This window comes from Chelonoidis abingdonii, chromosome 2 (genome assembly GCF_003597395.2).
Source record: "Chelonoidis abingdonii isolate Lonesome George chromosome 2, CheloAbing_2.0, whole genome shotgun sequence".
NCBI lineage: Eukaryota > Metazoa > Chordata > Testudines > Testudinidae > Chelonoidis > Chelonoidis abingdonii.
Window position 1 is genome coordinate 132,880,366 of NC_133770.1, and position 23,335 is coordinate 132,903,700.

Below are 23,335 nucleotides of genomic sequence, written 5' to 3' on the forward strand. Positions count from 1 at the left end.
TTCCTGAAATTTAATCTAAATCTGCTATGCTGTAGTTTGAACCCACTACCTCTTGTCCTGCCCTCTATTGCAAAAGAGAACAACTTTTCTCCATCTTTTTTATAGTAGCCTTTCAAGTAGCTGAGACAACTACTTAATCTCCTCTTTTCCAAACTAAACATACCCAGTTCCTTCAGCCTTTGCTCATATGGCTTGCATTCCATCCCTCTGATTGTCTTTGTTGCTCACCTCTACATTCTTTCCAGTTTCTCTACATCCTTTCTAAACATCAGTGACCAAAATTGGGTGCAGTACTCTAGCTGAGGCCTAACCAGTGCTGAGTAGAGTGGTATTATCACTTCCTGTGACTTGCATGCTATGCCTTTGTTAATGCAACTTTTTTTTTGCAATAGCATCACATTGCTGACTCACCTTGAGGTTGTGATCCATCACAACTCCTAGATCCTTCTTAGCAGTGCTGCTGTCTCATTTTGTATGTGTGCATTTAGTTTTACTTCTCTAACTGTAGAACCTTTCATTTGTCTTTGTTGAATTTCATTTTGGTGACTATAACCCAGTTTTCCAATCAAGATCCAATGATAATATCTCATATTTTTTCATTACAGAACAAAATCACAGAAGAAAAGATTTGAAGAGGAATTGAATGAGAGGATGATTCAAGCCATTGATGGAATCAATGCTCAAAAGTATATTTACATCTCCTCCCTTTAACATTCACATTCTTCTACAACTGATGGTAGACTCTGCTGCCTCTCCTTGCATAGATGCACAAAACCCAAAAAGCAGTGGTACATCCACTATTCCATATCAGAAAGTAGAATAGGCCACTCAGAGAGACATTACGCTCCCTACTGGCTAAGGAACAGCACTGTGCAGAACTTTTTCTAGGGCCTTGTTCTAATAGCTGCTGCTCTTGTGATTCTTACATTGGGGGAAGATTCCGTTTGCCCCTTGAAGTTCCTCTGCTCAAAACTTGATTCTTTAGGCCTTCTACAGGAATCCACGGTTTGTCCCTAAGTCCTCATGTCTACGACACCTCTCCACATCCTTCTAAGAACTGGTACAAAGCCTTATATATAACTGGGAAATTAAGTATAGTTATATCCTAAATTGATGGGACTGCTAGTGAAATATTTGGGTTTGTTCTTTTATTTTCTGATTTCATAGATATGTGCACCTTAGAATAGCAATTGAAAAGACAGAGGCGAGGTAAGGAGAAAGAACAAAGGAACTTAGTAGTAAGGAGTGAAAATATAAATAATTAATAATCAGGGGTAAAAACAGATGGGGATAAACATGGAAAAAGAGAATAAAGCATTATGCTCCTATAGCTGTATTCCATGTCTACTTGCTCTGGCTCAGTACAATCATCTGTCACAGTAGATGAGTAAGTGAGATGAAGAAATAATAACCAGGACTTTCTGACACTGAAATCAGAGTGACAGAAGCGGCTCCACAGAACTAGAAGTGCCTCTTGTGCCACCTTTGATAATTATTGTTTCAGTTGGTCCATTGATTCATTAGAGCATAAACATAGCTAGTCTGTACACGTAAATTGTTCCTAGAAGCAGAGAGGCACACATTGAGTATATGTCCTTGGAGGAACTGGAGGTGACACTTATTGATGATATCAGATCCTGTAAGTGAACAGAAAAGAGCAAGGTCAATACTTCCCTGACTGAAGAGTACAGGCTCCTTTAAATATTAACTGTCACTTCAGAGTGAAATAGGGGGATCAATTTGCAAAAATTGTGGTTAATAGTTATGAATTGTATTCTCCACTGCAGGTGCCCAATATTTGCTCAGTTGAATAAGTTGTATACTGCACCTAATTGCTAGAAACTCAAAGACCACATTTAATTTTCATGTGTAACAATCCCGTCAGGCTGTCTGTAGTTTTAAGAAAACAATTTTGAGTAAGTTCTCAGTGGAAGTTGACAGTCATGTCACACACAAATAACAAAATGATTGGAAGCAAGTCCTCAGATAGAAAAATAGGTTTGTTTACACTATGCTAGTCTAAGAATGGGTTAGAAGACACAATCCATACAGCTTTAGTATGTTTTAAAGTACATGGACTCTAAAAATCGACACTGCAAAATGGCATTGTGTGGTTCAATTATGTGTTATTTATCAATGATTTCCATAACAAATGTTCCTAGTTTACATGTAAAAACTTGCCAATCCTGCAGTCTTAACCTATGATCAAAGATTTAAACTGAGTTCTTTCCTTCTCATACATCATTGTTAGTAAAAGCTACACCCTACAACTACATGTAGACAACAATAAAATTGAAAAGTCAAGAGCTCAAAACTAAGAAATGTCAAAAATACAGCTGACTGTGCATGTGCATTAACACAGTAATAATTACATGTTCACATATTTTTACAGTAGGACCCCTACCATGTTCAATGCACAGGATTGACTGCACTCAGGATGAATCAGGACTGTGTCTTGAATGAGACTGTTGTCTGTAGGACCCCTTCCTCATATGGAAGGCTACAGGTTTGTCATGGTGCAGAAAAAGCCATGGGTATCATGATTTCTCTGCGACTTCTCTGTCTATGACTTCCTCCAGGAAGGCTTTAGGTGGGTCACCAGCCCACTGCAGAGGTGATGCCCTGGGGAAGTGTGTTGGAGAGCAAGAGCCTACCCCAAAACGGCAGCTCCCGTGTCCCATAGGGCCAGGCCCAACTCCTCTCTCTAGACATTGCAATGTGGCACACAGGATCGCAGCCACACTCATTCAAATTTGGCCCAGCTGCCTCCTAGTCATGACCTGTCATGACCTGCCATTGCTTGTGACCAGGGTGAGTGCATGGTTGGCTTGCTCTCAACTGCCACACTCTTCCCTAAGGGACACAGAAAGCCAGAGTGAATACAGGGTGGGCTTGCTCTCCAGCCCCCCAAACCCATCCTCTTCACTAAGCCGGATTAGGATTGTAGTGCTGGGGGGTGGGGAGGATGCTGCTGTAAGCGTTTGGTGCACCCTCACTTCTCAGGGCATTTTTTATATCAAAAATCATAGATCATAACTTCTACTAAATTTACTTTGACTGCTCTATCATTTTTGATAAAATATGCCCTGACAATTCTGTAGTTCTACTCATATATTACAGAAGATAGTATGTAGTGAGTGAGGCAGTGATTTCAGGAAGAGAAAGGGTAGCCTTATGGTTAAAGAAATTGAATGTTGCCATGGAGAACTGGGTTCTCTCCTGTAGAGTTTCTGTATGATTCTGGGCAAGTCACTGAACCCAAAATGTTCACAATTGGCCACTTAACTGTGAAGCACTCAGATATGTTGATGAAAGCTTCTATGAGGTAATGAATAATTTTGTATTCAGAAGGCCTGGGGCCATACATTGAATAAGAAGTGGGGGAAGTTGAATTATCACCTCTTGACTGATGGACAACCTTAATTCTGGAATTTCCTAACTTTCGAGTGCTTGGCTTTGCAACTTTAATAATGTTTTTTTATGTAATTTTTTTTTTAATATAATTTCCCATTTAAAAAAAAAATCATCATGTGGAACTTGATTGACCACTAGCATAGGTAATCAGCAGGGTCTAAACTTTTAAATACACAGCACAAACCTCTGCCATTTGCACTGTTACCAGATTAACTGATACCAGTAGTAGGCTGCATATGTTACTCCTGAGGGCGTTCTGCACCAAAAAATTAAAAATTCTCCATACAATATTTTAAAATTCTGCATATTTTATTTGTCAAATAAATGTGGAGGCTCTAACCAGGCATTGGGGGACAGGCCACTGGCTGCACAGAGGTGGGAGATCACTGTGCAGTTTCCTCCTTGGGACACGGACTCAGCAGTGATGCTGCACACAACCCTGACACAGCACAGGGACCACCCCTCTCCCCCCTGAAACACTCCTGGGCCTTGCCCCTCTATGCCAGGTGCACCAGGTGTGGGCAGGCAGGATGCAAGTGTGTGTGTCGGGGGGAATCTGGGTGTGGGTTTAGAGGGTTTTGTGTAGGGCAATCTGGGTGCAGTCAGCTCAGTGGGGTGTCTGGTTGCAGAGGGATCTGGTTGCTCGGGCTTGTTGTGGGGTTCTGAATGCAACAGTAATGGGACTCTGCAGTGGGGTCCAGGTGAAGGTGGTTGGGGCTCAGCAGGGAAGTCTGGGGGATAGATCTTGGCAGGGGGGTCTGGGTGTGGGGGGATCAGTGGGGGGTCTAGACACTGGAGGAATGGGACTTAGTAGGGTGGGGATCCAGGTGCAGCTGGTTGGGGCTCGGTGGTGTGGGGATCTGGGTGCGGGTGGCTTGTCAGGATGGTCCAGGTGCAGGGGGAGTGAGGCTCATTGGGAAGGTTCTGAGTCTGTCTTGGTGGGGTGAGGCTTGGCAGGAGGGTCTGGGTTTGAAGGGGACTAGATACATGGGGATTGGGCAGATGGGGGAGCAGCTCCCAGTATAGGGATCCCTCTCCCTGCAGCTGAGGAGTGATGGGTGCAGAAAGCATGGGAAGATAGTTTGCAGAGTTTCCTGCTGCTGGGAGAGAAATCTGGGGATGGGTCTGACCCAGCCCTGGATGATGTGCAGGGGAAGAGGAAGTCCCATCCTCTCCAACCCAGCCGGGACTAGCAACTACACCCAGCTCAGGGTAGGAGCCACCACCTGGGTCTTCCCCAGTCCCTCTTCCTGCACCACAGTGATTTACCTCTCTGCTAGCTGCCCTGGGAATTCAAAACATACTACTGGGGATGGGTGCATAACCACTCTTCTGACCCCTTTGCTTTCCCATCAGAAAGTCATTTTTCTCTGGGGAAGCAAAGAAATCTGCGGGAGGCATAAATTCTGCACATTAGATCAGGCATTGATGGGACTTCAGACACTCACTGTGCCAGATAGTTTTGGAGCTATTTACTGGGACCAGAAGAGTCCAAAGCCTGAGATCTCCTGGTCTGAGTTCTAGGTTCTGGAAGGCAGTGTACTTAAGTTATTAGAGACATTTCTGCTCCCATTTACCATACGCTTGTGTCTATCTTCCTTACCTCTTGTCCTCCCTCCCCCTACTCGCATCTGCTTCTCTCTGCCCCTACCCCAGCTTCTCTTCCTCTGCTCCAGTTCTCCATCCCTAATTATTCCCCAGACTGCTCCCTTTCCTGTACAGTAACTTCTCATTTAATATTGTAGCTACATTCTTGAAAAATGTGGCTTTAAGCTAATCCACTTTTCCCACAAGAATTAATGTAAAGGGGGGCAGGGGAGTTAGGTTCCAGGGAATTTTTTTGGCCAGACAAAAGACTGTACATGTACATATATACAGTATAAGTTTTAAACAATGTAATACTGTACTCAGTGATGATGATTGTGAAGCTTGGTTGGGGTGGTGGAGTCAGAGGGTGAAAGAGGGTGGATCGTCTGGCTGCTCCTCTTGCTGTTGTTTCCAAGGTGCTGGGGCGGGGGGTCGCTTAAACCCCCGGCTGTGCCCTAGGCCCGCCCCTACTGTCCCCCCTCCAAGCATGCTGCATCCTCGCTTCTCCCCCTTCCCCCCCTCCAGTCTCTTGAATGCTAGGAAACAGCTAATTGCTGCAAGCAGGAGGCACGGGAGAGGGAGGAGAGAGTTGCTGATCCGTGGGGCTGCCAGCAGGCAGGAGGTGCTGGGGGGTTAAAGGGAGCTGATGGGGGACTCCTGGCCCCCATTGGTTCCGAGCCCCCATGGCCAAACAACGTTATAAGGAAACATTGCGCAAATTTAAATGAGTATATTCTCTAATAGATCAGTGACATAACAACGGAACAATGTTAACTGGAATGATGTTACGTGAAGAGTTACTTACTATTCAACTTGCTTCACAGCTCTTGTCCCCCTCCCTACCTGTTCCCCCCATCCCTGGCTCTTATCTCACACTGCTCCCCCACTGTCTGGCTACTGTCCCCCTCCCACTCTGTCTGTCTCCTGCAACCCCCACTTATTCCCTCCCCTCAAGGAAAATTGAGAACACAGGAGAGACAATTGTCATGCTGTGAGTTCTGGTGCCTGGTCACAGTCTCAGGGTAACTGAACCTGTATTCCCTCTCTCTGGTCCCGCAAGGGCACCCTCCTGAGGTTTCAGGTTCCCAGTTGTCACTTCTCTTGAGCCAGCAACCCAGATGTGTCTCCCTCCTGATCGGGCTTTTTAAAGCAGAACACCCTGTTGTCATACATTATGAAAGCTCCAGCAAACCAGTCTGCCTAAAGGCCAGCACCTGGGCTATGCTTTCTCTGTGACGACAATGTGCCAACAGTTACAAGTTACCACACAGCTTTTCCAAGACAAACAGCTTTCTGGGGGCAGAAGAATAACAGAGAAAATAATAGAAAGATAATAAAAGCTTCTACTTACTGCTAACAAACATACGGGAAATCACCCATCTTCCACATAGGGAGTCTGGTCGGCCAACATCCCATCCAGCTGCTGAGCAAGAGTTGGAGCATTTTTTTGGACAGAAGGTCCTATCCATTTGCTGAATCAAAAGGAAAACTCTGAATCTGTTTGAACTCAGCCTTTTATACCAAAAGTCCGGCTTTGTCCCTCAGCCTGCAGAAAACAGATACAACCAGTCCCTCCCCTTATTCACAAGAGGTCAGATTCAAAGGCTGGAAATCTACAGAGCCACCCTTGGCATTTTGCAGAAATCATTCCCTAGTGATTCCAGATTCTGCACAACCAACCCCCACATACAACGAGCCAGGAACACACAAATACACATCACCTGTGTAAAGAGGTGCATATTTCTACAGCTCATACTTCCTGGCCCATGCATATTTCTGCAAAGAGCTATGCATATTTCTACAGCTCATACTACCTGACCCATCTCAATCTAATGACTTTTTGAGCTTTTCATACTTTAAACATAAAATACATTAATACAACATGGTCCCCAAATACTGCAAGTGGTTGCAATATCTGTCACATCTAACACAAAAGTAGCTCGGCGAAGCAATTGTAGGGAAAATCCTGTTCAACCCTTGAATGGAGTATGCTCAGTGACTCTGCTCTGCAGGCATGGCATATGCACAGCCTGGTCGGCGTGCAGGAATTGTAAGAGTATGGAGCATGCTCAGTATGGACAGAATATTCAGAAAATTTAACTGCCAAACTTTAACAGGTCATATGTGAACTGAGCATATGTGAAAATAAGATTTTTCAAAGGCCAGACTTGGCCAAATGTAAGCATATTTTGTACAGGAGCAGCAAAAGGCACATTCCTGACACCAGTGCCAAATTTCAAGTCCCAGTTCCAAAGCAATCAAAAATCTTTTTTTAAAAAAAATAATCTTGCAATCAATTTGTTAACAAAGGCAAAACAATTTATTTTCCCCTAATCCCTAGTTTGGCAAAGTTATAAACTATAGCAGATAGGGTTTTATAATGGGACTTATCAGGCAACTTTCATTATAGATAGAGTTAGCTGTTTCACCCAAAATATAGTTTCTGCAGGCCAGATTGGGCTTCAGTTAGTGCTGTGTGTTGGATTACACAGGTGTAAATGGTTTCATCTGCCCCTCATAGGCCATGGGAGTGAGGGATATCTCAGTGGTTTAATCATTGGCCTGCTAAACCCAGAATTGTCAGTTCAGTCCTTGAGGTGGCCATTTAGGAAGCAGAGTCAAAAATCTGTCTGGGGATTTGCCCTACTTTAAGCAGGGGATTGGACTAAATGACCTCCTGAGGTCCCTTCCAACCCTGATATTCTATAATAAAGCTACATTTTAGTCACAAGTATTTTTAGTAAAAGTCATGGACAGGTCACAAGCAGTAAACAAAAATTCAGGGCCCATGACTTGTTCATGACTTCTTCTACATAGCCCTAAATCTTGCAGGGGGCAGCCCAGGGATGCCACAGGTGCTTGTGGGGGGAGGGAGGGTTGGCAGGCTTCCTATCTTTCAGACCACCATGAGGAATGAATTCCAAAGCTAATTGAATAATATGTTGCCATCCTTCTTTTCTACTGAGGGGACTCCAGCTCATGCACTTCTGCTGACCACAGCAGTATAGCACAGGGGAAGAGACAGCCTCTGAGGCACAAATTCAGGTGTTTGGGGCTTTATAGATCAAAATCAATACCTTAAACTTCACCCAAAACCTACAAGCAGCCAGTGAATATCCTGTTCTTTTACTACTGTCTACCCCAGATTCAGTTTCTGAATTATTTTAAGATGAATGTTCGTGTAGGATGCATTGTGGTTGTATCAGTGTAATTGCAAAGGCCCAGATTCTCCAGGGTAATTAGGTGCCCAACTACCTTTGAGCATTTTGACTAAGGTGACCAAAACATGTATTGCAGTAGCAAGCTCCCCACCCAAAAGAAACATATGCAATCTGTAGGCCAGAAAAAGAAGGAAAAAAGCCTGTTGCTGATGCATGTGAAGAAAGAGATTCCAACTCACTTTATCTTAGATGGAATGGCTCTGCAGGACTAACAGAAGTGGCAGTAAAAACTTATTTTTATTGTTAATGTCATCAGATGTATGTAGGGGTGAAAGTAATACTAAATCCTTACCGGTATGGGAACCGGCTGTGGGCTCCCAGAAAGGGCAGGGCCTCAGGTAGAAGGGGCAGGGCTGGGGGTCAGCCTTCCCCAGCCAGCCCATCCACACTGCCTGGCCTGCGCAGTCCAGGGCTCCAGCAGCAATTTAAAAGGAACAAGGCTCTGGCCACTGCCATGGTAGCAGCAGCCGGGAGCTGTGGGCCCTTTTGAATCACCATCCCCAGGGCAGCTGCTCCCTTTGTCCACTCTGCTGGAGACCCTGTCAGTAAGGCAAAAGGGGCAGCAATGTTAAAACGCTGCCGCAGCAGCAGAACTTTAACATTGGGTGGGTACAGGCTGGTACCAGTTTCTTAACCGGTATGCCGTACTGGCCCATTTTCACCCCTGGATATATGTGTGACTCTAGATACCCACAAGGAACAGATTGGTTGAATAAGAAGGTACAGTTTTTCCAGAGTCACCTTTCAGAGAAACAACATTTCAAGATAATGATGAAGGCACTGCCTGCTCACACTACTCTGAATTTACCTTTCCTAAATGCTTCTACCAACTGTAGTAATTGGACAATTTTAGTTAATAACTTGCTTTGTTTTGCTTTCTATGAGAATTAACTTCCCCTTGCTCTTTCCTGTAATTTCATTTCAGGTGAAAATGCACTCTGGGTAACATTTGTAACTAAAATGTTCTTCTAAATCTAGAATGGGTCTGTAATGTTAGGAAAATTGTTTATGTTGCAAATTCTCAATTAACACCCATTAATCAGAGACCAAGAGGACTAGGCCCATTATAATCAAATAGCTGAATGGGACTAAAAAAAGAAGAATGTTTTGCCCACTGAAGTGTTTTAATAAGACTTTTCTTCCATCTTCCATAGATGGTTTTCAGTTGGAAGTAGATTGACCCTAAATCTCTCAGCTCTCAGACTATAATAAATAATGTGTAATACCCATATAGTGCCTTTCATCATGAAGGTTCCCAAGTCACATTACAAACAGCATATTTAGTTAAAACACAACAATGTATGTTTATTAACATTAATGTTACTGACTAAAGACTCAAAAGATATTCAGTAAAAGGGCTAATGTGTGAAATCCTGGCTCCATTAAATTAATAGTTTTGCCAGACCCCTCTCCTCAGCATTCCCTACTCGATAGCTTAGGTGGCTCAGCATGCTGGCTTCTGCCAATCCCATTCTTAAGCACCTAACTCTCCTTCTGCTTTATATAGAGACCCTGGGTACCTAACTCAGTGCTGAGGATTCCAGTGGGCAGAAGGGCGCCTAAAGTTAGGTGTTGCAAATCTGAGCACATGCTCAGAACTGAGCTCTTTTAACATTTTTTTAATTTGCAGATTAGCAGACTAGTCCTCATTAAGTCTAGCCAGTTGGAAGGAGTTAAAATTAAATTATGCCTTAATTTTTTTTGAAAAATAAAAACCTCCCATTGAATTGAATGTAGACTTTCAGAGATAGACCTCTTCATTTTGAAATGGTGCTACTTCAATAATCTATTAGCTAGAATGTTCATTACTTTTACACATAGCTACAAAAAGATATGTGCAACCTCACTGCAACTTTTTACATTTTTCCGTATTTTGGTCTGTAAGTAGGAAATGATGCTTTGATAACTAATAAAAGGTCTGTGTGAAAGAGGTTTAAATTCATTAGATGAATGTATCTCAAACACAGAATCATCCCATTCCATTTTTAATGACTTTTTTCACCTTTGCACATGGTGTAAAGCATTCATTACGTGGCATGATTGTGTGTTGTGACATGCCAGTCACTGTACGTTATGTTGGACAGAATCACCTCAAGTTCTGCCCTATGTCCCAGGGATGAACATCTGTGGAATGAATCATTATTATAGAAGATAGAGTGAAGAATCAGCAACAAAGCCATTTACATGAAGCACTTTGTAATGGAACTCTCCCTCTTGAATGTTTTCATGAACCATCCACATACAGTCCATTCATTAAAGTATCAGTTTTGTGTGTGTGTTAGATATAGAAATCAAGTGATAGGGTGGAACTACATGATCATCTGTTGCAGTGAATATGATTTACTTTATCCATTCTAAAGCACAATAACTGACTTTCTTCAAAATACATAAACTGACATCTTACTTTGCATTGTTATTTGCAGTGTTCTTGTAGCCTTGTTGGTCCCAGGATATCAGAGAGACAAGGTGGATGAGGTAACATCTTCTATTGAAGCAATTTCTGTAGGTGAAAGCAGGGGTGCTGGAACAATTTGTATAGTGGGGGTGCTGAGAACCATTAAAACAAATTGTAAAACCTGTATATAATGAAAACTACTTCAAGTCAGGGGGTGCACCCCCCGCAACCGTAGTTCCAGCACCTATAGGTGAAAGAGACAAGCTTTTAAGCTACACAGAGCTCTTCTTAAGGTCTGGGAAAGGTACTCAAACTGTCACTAAACAAATGAAGTGGGTATTCACCCACGAAAGCTCATGCTCTAATACGTCTGTTAGTCTATAAGATGCACAGGACTCTTTGCTGCTTTTACAGATCCAGACTAACATGGCTATCCCTCTGATACTAAACAATTGCTACCAATACTCCCTAGGGACCACATCCTGAAAGAAATCTTTCCCAAATCCCCTTTTCTGACTTTCAAACAACCCTCCAACCTCACCAAGCTCACCATCAGATGCAAGCTTCCGACAGATCAGAACACCCCCAATTCAAAGTGACACTAGACCTGGCCAGAACAACAGATGCAAAACCTGCAGACATATCTCTACAGCTACCATGATCAGTACTCCCAGCAACACACCTTTGAAAATCCATTGATCCCACAAGCCTAACAATTGTATCTCATCCAGTGCACTAAATGCCCCAATAACTATGTGGGTGAAACCAGACAATCACTATGTTCTCCAGTCAACTCACACAGAAAAATGATGAAAGACAAAAAGACATATCACGTGTGGGCGAACACTTTTCACAAAATGATCACCCCATATCTGAACTCTCAGTCCATGTTCTCAAAGGAAACCTGCACAACACCTTCAAAAGACAAGTGTGAGAACTTAAATTCATAAATGAACTAGACACTAAAAATCATAGTCTTAATAAAGACACTGGATTTATGACCTATTACAACAATCTGTCACCCACTATTCCCCATTTTTGGCCTATGACTGCAGAGGCCGCTTTGCCTTGAATGTCAAGTATCAGGGAGTAGCCATGTTAGTCTGTATCCACAAAAACAATGAGGAGTCCAGTGGCACCTTAAAGATTAACAGATTTATTTGGGCATAAGATTTTTTGGGCAACAAGCCCACTTCTTCAGATGCATGGAGTGAAAATTACAGATGCAGACAATATTATACTGGCCCATGAAGAGAAGGGAGTTACCTTACAAGTAGAGAACCAGTGTTGACAGGGCCAATTCGATCAGGGTGGATGTGGTCCACTCCCAATAATTATACATGTAATAATTCAAGCCCAAATTAATGGTGTTAAATTTGCAAATGAATTTTAGTTCTGCAGTTTCTCTTTGAAGTCTGTTTTTGAAGTTTTTTTGTGCAAGTATAGCTGTTAAATCTGTTACAGAATGTGCAAGGAGATTGAAGTCCTCTCCTACTGGCTTTTGTATGTTACTATTCCTGATGTCCAATTTGTGTCCATTTATTCTTAATGTCCAAATAAATCTGTTAGTCTTTAAGGTGCCACTGGACTCCTCGTTGTTTATACCTTGAATGCTGTCTTACAATATGTGTCACTGATGCTAAATAATCTGTTCCACCTAGTCTTTAGCTGTGACACTCTGAGTACTTACTAGACCTAAATAAGAGCTCTGTAGCTCAAAAGCATATCTCTCCCACCAACCAAAATTTCTCCAGTAGAAGATATTACCTCATCCATCTTGTTTTTCTTAGTTTACAGGTTTTCAATGATAGAAAACAGGGCTAATCTGTTTTGATGCCCTTTATAATGTTTTGTGTATTTCTTTATTCTTTCAGGCAATGGCTTAAATCTGAAGACATTCAAAGAATATCACTACTTTTCTATAACAAAACTCTGGAAAAAGAAGTAAGTTGTTTTCACCTCAGAACTAATTATTTGTATATTTTAATTTAAATATGCAAGTCACAAATGACATTTGTTAGGTAGTTAACATGTTTAGTTTTTAAAATGCTAAAACTTATCACTAGCTTCTTTTACATTTATATTGGCATAGGAAACAAAATAATGCAGCCTATAAAAGTCCCCAAACTTAAATAAACTATTTCTGGATGTCTTTATATAGTTTCAATTATAAATGGTGCTAATGTGGGAGAATTGAGACCTCAGAATTCAGTACATCTTACCTTCCAGGATGCACACCACACAAAGTGGCTAATATTAGCACTAAGTGCTGCATATCGTGTGGTAAGGCTGGGGAATGGATATGGGTGGAGATCTGATTTCTCTTTTTTAAGTGTTATTGTTAAACTAGAATATGATAAGAAAAGCGAAAACCTGATTTCCAAACAGAATAGAAAATATGGGTCTTATATGGGTAAATGAGGACATTTTCAATATAAAGAATGTATATTTTATCAAATTTCACATTTTTTGTGTTTTTAATGGACAGTCATTTTACAAAATTGTACTCATATTTTACAACATTTTCAAAATATTATGGTAAATGTGTCTATTTTCTTTTTTGTTTGCCAAATTACAACATTGGAGACGTTAACTTGATGTGTATAGGTAAAAGAATGATAGTGAACAGCAATGTGAAGTGTTCCTGGGTAGAGTGCTCACATGCAGCAGGGGACCTGAAGTATGAGGCAGACAGAAGCCTCTTTCTCACCCACAGCACAACTAGGAAAGGGGTCACAGAACGCTTTTCCCTTGCTTCTCCTCTAGAGCTATCGTTTCCTCTGACCTTTAGAACCTTAGGGAGAAGGGATTCATTTCTCTATCCCCCAGCCTGCCCTGCTGCTGTACTCCTTTTACTGGGGGGAAACACACTTCAAGCTCCTCGTGCACAAACAGGGAATCTCAAGTAGGAATAGAGAGGTTATTTTATCTCTGTATTTGGTGCTGATGTAACTGCTGCTGGAATACTGCGTCTAGTCCTGGTGTCCGGAATTCAAGAACATTGATAAATTGGAGAGGATTTCAGAGAAGAAACCACAAAAATGATTAAAGCTTTAGAAAACCTTCCTTATAGTGGTAAACTCTAAAATCTATTTAGCTTAACAAAGAGAAGGTTAAAGGGAGACTTGATTACAAGTCATCCCTACAGAGGGAGCAAATATTTGATATTGAGTTCTTCAATCTAGCAGAGATAGATATAACACAGTCCAAAGGCTGGAAGCTGAAGTGAGACAAATTCATGCCGGAAATAAGGTGTACATTTTTAACAGTGAGCGTAATTAACCATTGGAACAATTTACAGGATTGTTGTGGATTCTCTCTCTCTCTCAGACTAGATGATCACTGTGGTCCCTTATGGCTTTGGAATCTATGAATCTCTTCCTTCAGGAGAGAAAGTAATTAGTCCTGCTGATGAGAGAATGAGCAGCATCACTCTATTTCTTGTATTTTCTCTTGTCTCCCTTTTGCTTTCTCCTTTCTCTGCCTCTCTCTCCTGTCAGCTCTTTTTCCCTCCTCATTCTTCACATTCAGATGAAAGTGAATGAGTTGCGTGTGGGATGGGGAGAGAAAGAGCAGGAGAGAGAAGGAGGAAAAGTGCAAGTCAGTTTGAGTGGAGGAGAGGAAATGATATGCTAGGCTCCAATCCTACAGACATTTATACGTGTATTTAACCGCTTCAGTAGACCCGTTAACTGGAATATTCTGTGCTTAATGTTCAGCGCATGTGTAAGCTTTTGCAGGGTCCAAGTTCTTTGGAGTAGGGACTTTTTTTTTAAGTATCTGCACATTGCTGAGCTTACTGAAGCCCTGATCACTATATGAGCTCCTGAGTGCTGCCATGTGACAAATAATTATTTTCATATCCAACTTCTTAATTTCCTTCTCCAATTTCTTTTATTGTCTATGGGCTCACTCTAGTTTCCACTAGGATTGCCAATTTTGGTTGGATATATTTGGTTGGAGATATAATTATATGACATAATCTTTAATTAAAGATTAATCTTTTAATTCCTGGAGACTCCAGGCCAATCCTGGAGGGTTGGCAACCCCAGCTTCCACTGCAGTCAGTGAGAGATTTGTCGTTGACATCAGTAAGAGAAAGATTGGGCCTTATTTGATCTGAAAGAAAACCAAAGTAATGAGAGAAACAATTTATTGAATTCAAGAAACTAATTACATGATTTTCTTGCAAGCCTGTAGAAATGTGAAACATTAAAACAAATTATCAAGTGGGTTAGAATTTTCTTGTGAGTTTATAACAGCAGCTCAAGGCCTTAAGTGTTCAGTGGTTCTATTAAAATATGAAAAACCACTTCAACATCTGCAACAACAGAACCAACTGCAAATATATTCATATATATATATACCTTAAAGTTCATTTAACCATCTGATAGAAATCGTTTTTAATGTGCCACAGAATTCAAGAGTGCCTGAGGGGAAAATTCCTAGAATTCACATTTTGGGCTACGTTCCATCCATAGACATGCATTTTGAGTTCTGTACATGTATTTCAGGGCAGAATTTGGCCTTTAGTATAAAGACATAGCGATGTACTTGCAGTTAAAACACACAACCAATTCACTTATCATTTATAAGGTTTGCATTTTGAGCACTTATGAAATTACTCATTGATCTATTGTCCTTTAATTATATTTTCCCTGAATTCTTAGACCCTGAACAATTATAATACTTAAAGCGTTTATTTTAGAGTACTTTATTGGTTTAGATTTGAGACATCTCTATTTCTACCTCGCAAATAGTGCATTTCCTGTGATAAATATTTTATTTCTTATTTTTAAATATGTTTCTGTGTAAACTAATTAGGAATTTATAAAGAGAAGGATGGAATTGCATGCATATAATTTAATGACATCACCATATTTACACTAATAGACTATAACTGTGCCAAATTTCAAAGGCCTATTGCAAACAATAGACTTGTGAGAACCTTTCAGAAAAACATCACAAAAATATTTTCTAATAGAAAGTGTTAGGCAACCTGAATATAGATGTAATTGCAAGTTCCTTCTATGGGGTGTGGGTCACTCCTAGACAAAGTGGAATGTGTTGTAACACCTATACCATTAGCTAGGGTTGCACAAGAATTTTTATTAATTTGTAGTTTCCCGTAACTTTCTCATCCATTACTTTTCTTTATGGCTGAAATTTGGCAGACTTGTTCTTATTCCAGGAAATAATTGTTTTGGAAATTCAGTCAAAATAGTTTGGCCATTTCCAAGAACAAAGAGAATGAAAAATTGAACATTATTACAAAATTGAAAGTTTCTCTCCCCTAGGATGTTTAATTATAATCATGCTCTTTGGGTTGATACAATATATGGACATTTCAGTTTGATAGAAGAAGTACTCTATAAAGTGTGGAAAGAGAGCAAAAGCTTCAGTGCTGTGCATGACAATACCTGACTCCAAATATCTCATGTGCTTTGTGAGTGGGGAGGATAATTACTGAAGAAAAAATAAATTTAAGTTTTACCAAAGGGTTTTTATGTATATCTGCCTGTTTAAAATGCAGCTTAGGCTAGTAGGCAATTTTATCTATTTTCAGAACTGTACTTTTAACAATTTCTAATTTATTTTGTAGTACAGAACAACTACACTGCCAGCATTCAAGTATTATGTGACATGTGCTTGTCTCATATTCTTCTGCATTTTTATCGTGCAGATTCTTGTATTACCAAAGTAAGTAAATATTATTAAAAATTCCTAGTTTGTATCCAGTGCATTTGTATTGCTACATATTGGATCATAAATAAAAAATGGTAGTATCCTTAAACTGTAGGTAATAATTTAGCATTTGCTGGGATGCACTTGTTAATTCATGGAGACTGGAATGAAACATATGAATGAGACTTCCAGATTACTTCAGAGCTAGGTTATGTAACTTCTGTTTTTAAATATCATAATATTCTGATGCTCTAATACTTGTATCATCTTTGATTTTTATTTTTTAAACAAAATAGATCTATGATGGGGCAAGGACAAAACTGAAATGAGTGTGGAAAAGTATGCAATGCTTTGCATAAGCAGTTGTAACTAAAGTCACTTTTATGGCCTGTGGATACATGGTGTCAGACTAAATGATCACAATGGTCCTTTCTGACCTTCTAATCTATGGACATGTTCATCATTTAATTTCTGGGTTTTTTGCATCCCTTAAATATTACTTTTCTGTGAAATTTCATGACAATTCTATTTTAAATTTTTAAAGAGCATGAACATTTGCATCTGAACATCTCTAGTGAATTTCTTTCAAGTACCGGGACTACAACTGACCTTGTTTCCTGCCTTGCATACTCCCCTTAGGACCAGAAACAATCTGTGCCTTTCAGAGTTTACTAGAGTATTGTTCATCCAACCAAATGAGAGCAAACAGATTACCAACATTTTGTTTTATGCAGTTCCAGTAAATCTTTACAACATTACATTATCTGGCACATTAACTTTTTGTTTGGTTGCAGAGGTTTAACTCTTTACTAGTTTGCTAGGTTAACAGTATTACTGCCTGGTCTTATCACTGTGTAATAGACAGGACTTCTACTTTCCCGTTTTTCTTTGCCTTAATTTGGATATGCAAATCATTTAAATGCATTATTTGCACTCGAAGTTCAGAAATATTTACAGTTTCTCACAGGAGCCATATTTAACATGGGAAACTATGCACCTGTCTTTGGAGGTATCTGTTGGTATAATCTCATGTTCTCACCTCCATGCCACACAAGATGAAAAACAAGTATGATTCATCTTCTCCCCATGAAGCAAACTTAGAAGAGGTTTTCTTCTTCATAAGGGTACATTTTAAACTGTAAAAGTAACAGCATATCAGCTACATAACACCTTTACAAAGTAGAAAATGTGAAGCATAAAACTCATTACTTTTTAGAGTGCAATATTTGGTTCTGACTCACATTTTAGATTAAATGTTTTTAATATGTGTAAAAAAAACAACAGAGTAGAAAATAATACAGAAAAAGAATAAGTAAAACAAAACATAAAAGACAAATTACTTTATAATATTTGGACCAAATGTTTCCCATATTTGCATATGTGCAGAGTTATATGTGTATGTGTATCTGTGGGCAAATTCTGACCTTTTGTTTATCTTTGTCTATGTTTATGGATTGTTTTTATAATTTTCACTGCATTTTCAACAAGGTTAAAATTTAATATTTGCTTGCTCCCTCTTTTTGGAGAGGAAAATATGATTTTGAATCATTCTTGGGATCAGGAATCAAGAGACAGAATCATAGAAGGTAGAGATCGAAAAGGCCATCCAGGTGATTAGATCACTCAGTCCATTGGTCTGCAAGGGCAGTGTATATGTGTTAGTGTTTTGCCCAGTCAAGTTGTAAAAGTCCCAAGCAATGATGGTATAACCATGGCCCTTAGGATTTTGTTCTACAAATCAATACCTATCACTATAAAAAAGCCTAAATTTACCCTTTCTTCATTTTCTCCCATTACTTCTAGTTATGCCATCATGGACCACCCTAAACAATTCTTCTCTTTTCTCAGTGTCATAACACCCTTCAAATATTTATTAACTGGTGTGGCAGACAATAGCAATCATCTTGGCAAGCTATACTGTATTTAGCTTTTTTAATCTTTCCTCATAATAAAATCCCTGTACCCCATCATCATTTTGCTCATCTTTGGACTCACTCCAATTTGTCAATCTCTCTGGTAATGAGTTGCCGAGAACTGAATGAATTTTTCCAGGTGTGATGGCAAGAGAGCTGTATAGGGAGTAAATATAACTTTCTGACTCTTGTCGTGTGATTTCTTGCATAGACACTCCAAATTGCACATTTCTGTAGAATTACTAAATTATAATCTTAGTAAATTCCTGTCCATTATTAGCCTTGCATATATTTCAGCATTATTTCTGCATAGATTTCTCCCTCCAAGTATATTTATTTGGGGTTTGCCCAGACATTTTCATTTTAAGGTTGCATTTTTCCAAGATGAATCTCATTTTGTTTCCTCTCCATGTTTCTACCTTTTTAGATCCCTTTGCATTATTCCTTTTCTTACTGCTTTTCAAAACTCCTAACAGTTTAATATGATCTGAAGCCCAGATCCACAAGGGGACTTAGGCATTGTGACACTGAGTGTTGCAGCTCCTAACTTTTAGGCACCTAAAAAAATCACAGGAACAACACTGTTATCCACAAAGCCTGAGTTTGGCATCTGTGTTCTCCATACAGTGCATGGGGAGACACAGGCACCTTAGAATTCGATCCACAAAAGTCAGCATACTAGCAAGGAACTGCCTAAGCTAGCGAATGAGAGATGCTGACAAGAGGATTGTGTCCTAAACCCTATCCTTCTCACAGCGTTAGGTACCAACATCTGGGCTGCAGGGAGGCACCTTTCTCTCATCTGAGGAAGATAGTTGCTCCTCTGCCTAACTTGCCAGGCCCAATTGGGTAGGTGTGTTCAGAGGCCACCTAACTGTACAGAGAACCTCTGTGCTGGGGAAGAGGCAGCAATAGTACTCTCTCATAACCTTTAGCCTTGAGGTTTTTCCTGAACAATAAAGCAGTAGTGTTTTTAATTAACACTAAATGAATCTATAGAAGGTTCAATAGATACATAAATTAAGTTCATAAAATAATCTGAGTCTATTTTCAGCTTAACCACAAACTTCCTATGTGATCCTGAGGAAGTCAGCTGACTTTTCTCTGCCTCAGTTTCCTTATCTGTAAAATGAGGATAATACTAATAGTGATTGCTCATGCATGTTCTGAATTCAATGATGTTTCTTACACAATTTAAGAACTTCTGTTTGAAGATATTATAGAAGTTCATTGTATAAAGTAATGGTTATAAATATCAGGCATTACTTCGCTGTTTGGATTTTGCTATAGAAAGTCTACCTTGAGGAAGGCAAAGTAGTACTCTTCATTTAAAGTTCACACTGTGCTAGGGAGCAATTAAGATGAACTGATTCAATGCAATTCCTTGGCAGCCTCTGCCAATGAGGGTCTGTCAGTTAATGAGTGTGATACTGATCCTGCCCATATAGATTAAGAGGGTCAGTCTCTTGAGCCCATGACAGTGAATCAAGTCCTTTTATTCCATTTCCACCGCCCTGCTATTTAACTTATCAAAAATGACTCTTTAATGAAAATGAGTTACATAGAGAAAGCAAAGTTGTGCCAATCATGATTATGCAATTGCTACTTTTGCCATTTTCAAACTGAATAACTAATCCAGAGCTACACATGACTAATTATAAGACAATTATTACTTTTCTGTTTTGCTTAAAACATAATGTATTCTTCATAAATTCAATTCAAATTGCAAATAATAACATTGTGCTTATAAATATTGTGGCATATGTGATGATCCTCTTTGAATTAATTCTACTTAATAAAAATGAAATATACCTTCTTCCCTAGGGATTTTTTCCTGCTGTCAATGCATATTTAAAAGGTTCACATTCTGTATTTCTTAATCCTATAAAACAAATAAATGAAGTCAGACAACTTTTAATGAATTGTACATTTATAAGTGAAGCAGGCTATGGGTTTTCACCTGTCCATAATTAAAAGATAATGGTGGAAGAGTGTGCAAGGCAACTAGCAGCTTTTGTGGACAACACTAAAGCTTTGCATTTGCAAATGGGTTGTATCTGATAATCACAAAAGTCATGTACAATAAATTTACTCCAGTGCTATTATAATTCCTTTGGGCACAAGACAAAGACTGTTCAAGAAACTATATTTTAACAGAAGATTAAAACGTTTTTCCCCCTGCAATTCTGTACTAATGCTCTCCCAGGCTTTCCAGGATGATGTTCGTTGACTGTAGATACACATAACAGCAAAGTAAAAGTTTTTAAAAAATCAAGGAAATGGTCTGAGTGAACATGGAGAGAGATGATTGGACCTAGAACTAGATCCATAATAGGGCCTGATTTAGTATTATATTACTCCTGTTTTGCTGCTGTAACACCAACTGCAATGACATACAACTGAAGTAATACAGTGGTGAATAAGAGTCACTATTTATGTGATATTTGGAAGATTATTATAACATTTCATATTTCGGAAGTGTGATTGGCTGAAGTTCTTTATCCTGTGATGACACTGTTTATTAATAGTTTTTCTTATTGAGTAAATAAATCAATTACTTTACATAATAAACTGCATAGTATCAAGCATAAAGTTAAATTCAATCAGGTTACTCAGTGTATCTTGGAAAAAATTAATGGGCAGTTGTGATACACAGTTACATTAAAATGACCATAAGGCTTTGATCACTGCATTTTCTCAAAGCAGGACTTCCAGTAATGCTCCCTTGCTTACAACTTGTTCAGATCACAGAGGCATCTCTTGTAACCAACACCAAATTACACCCTTCTTGCCTTCTTTACACTGGTTTTATATAGTTGATTGACTATAAGTTGGCACTATTGGTTTTTGAAATGTAGAATGCTAAATTGTGAACTATTTACTCGTATTGGGGCTACTCCTGTGAGTAACTGCTCACCATCAAATTCAGTGGGACACTTGCCTGGGTGACTGCTCATCAATATAAGTAAAGGGGTTTGCAGTCGTGCCTGTACTGGGTTTGTCCCTGGCTATATCTGAGATCTCTTCCCTGGGCTTTGTTCTGACAGGCATCTATGTTCAACAACAGCATTATTCATCATGTCTTCTGTCATGCATACATGAAGATTCATGTAGTTCTTTCCATGAGATTTTATTAGGAACATGTTCTGAGTGGGATTAGAACAGTGTCCAGCTGAGCAAGGCTGAATTTTATGAGGAACAAAAGCAGCACCTTTGTCTGAAAGCGAGCTTTCAAAATAGAATAGAGGGAAAAGCTACACCACTATGATCTATTTCTGCTGCACCTAATAAAGAAATAAAAAAGACTGAAAATTAGTTTTAAAATTCAAAGGATTTTTCTCAACAATGAAGCAATTGTATTATTAAAGTATTTGCACTGACTGAATCTGTGGAAGGCTCAGCCAAATCCCCAAGGATGTAGCTACTGTTAGATTACAAAAACAAAGTTAAATTTAGTGTTGTCATGTACAACTTCCATCTTTTTAAAAATTATTTCTTTACTGCTTTTAGGTGAAGAATAGAATTTGCAGTCAAACAATTATGAACATGAAAATTAGTTCCCTTCCAAGAAGAAACAGATGCATGAATTACCATAGCATATACTGAATTCTTAAAGATATATTCAGTAATACACATAATATTCTGTTACAGTAATATAAGTGGGGGACAAGAAAAATCACCCCCGCCCCATCTTTTAATATCTTTGCATTTACAATGAATCAGTATTTTCAATAAAAATATTGCTAACATTAGTTGTATATAATACTAATATATTTTCAAGTTGAAACAATCTCATAAAAGATGAATTGGTCAAAATATAGTTATCCCAATGTAGTCATAAGAATAAGAGGCTGCTAATAATGTGGATGCTCAAGATCATCAATTCCTCATAGTTATAAGTATTGTGAAAACCAGGGAGTTCTTATATCTTTTCATCCCACTTCAAAAATCATTCCTTCCACAGGCAAGATCATAAAATCTTGGCCAATCAGGGAGCTCAGTGAGGTAAATAATGATAACATTTGGGGATGGAACTTCTGGAAATGAGAGTATTCAAATAGGTATAGTAAAATCCTTAATAGACCTGAAGGCTTCTGAATACCCTTTTGCCAAAATGATTTGTATGAACCAAGCAGATAAAAAGAATCTGATAAATTACTACAGTACATGTGGAGAGCTTACACAATAGAGTAGGCATATCTTTACTGTAAAAACCTGGACCAAGATTTTCAGATTTGGAGTGCCTCACTTTAGGTACCTAAAGCTACATTTAGGCAATTAAATAAGTGCCCTGATTTTCACAAACACTGCAGCTCCCATTGACTTCAGTGAGAAGTGCCGCAAGAAAAACATTGCCATATCAAAATTATTTACCCAAATACTCTGGTATCTTGCTTCATGCAGTATTCTGTACACTCGTGGTTCTCAAACTTTTGTACTGGTGACCCCTTTCACATAGCATGCCTCTGAGTGCGACCCCTCTCCTTATAAATTAAAAATACTTTTTAATATATTTAACACCACTATAAATGCTGGATGCAAAGCGGGGTTTGGGGTGCAGGCTGACAGCTTGTGACCCCCCCCATATAATAACCTCGCAACCCTCTGAGGGTCCTGACCCTCAGTTTGAGAACCCCTGCTGTACACGATACTCCATGACATTCCTGAAAACTTAAAGCATGTCAATGACAAAAGTAAATTGCTGATGCAATTTTCCCATGGTCAGTATTTAAAATGCTGGCATTTCATTTTTCTGTAGCTTGTTTCGCATTTCTGCTGCATTCTGGTAGCTTTAGGAGCAAAGTGAAACTACGTAAGTTTACAATTAAAACATAATGCTAATCTTTCCTCAAAAACCCTTTAAAGGCTCCTCACTGTTTAAATGACCACTATTATCCCTGTCAGTCAGGCCTGTAAGTAACCTGAGAGGTCACCTTTGGCCACTCCCTCTCTCTTGCCCATACATCAAGTCTGTCTGAAACTTTCCACTTCTTCCTTTACCACATTTCTAAGATATCTCCTTTTCTCTCTGTCCAGACAATCAAATTTCTCATCCCAGCTTTCATCATCTGTCATTTGACTACTGAATCTTCCTTGTCTTCTGCTACTCTCACACCGAC

The 23,335-nt window shown here is 39.4% G+C and overlaps 1 protein-coding gene across 2 annotated transcripts in view; it reads left to right on the forward strand.

The window, feature by feature from the left end:
• Positions 1-23,335, forward strand: part of ADCY2 (adenylate cyclase 2) — a 393,903-nt gene that overhangs the window by 297,673 nt on the left and 72,895 nt on the right. For both annotated transcript variants that reach the window (XM_032786515.2, XM_032786517.2), the window contains 3 exons: positions 606-686; positions 12,492-12,561; positions 16,220-16,317. In XM_032786515.2, the coding sequence (XP_032642406.1) occupies positions 606-686; positions 12,492-12,561; positions 16,220-16,317 (249 nt within the window). The remainder of the gene's footprint in view (positions 1-605; positions 687-12,491; positions 12,562-16,219; positions 16,318-23,335) is intronic.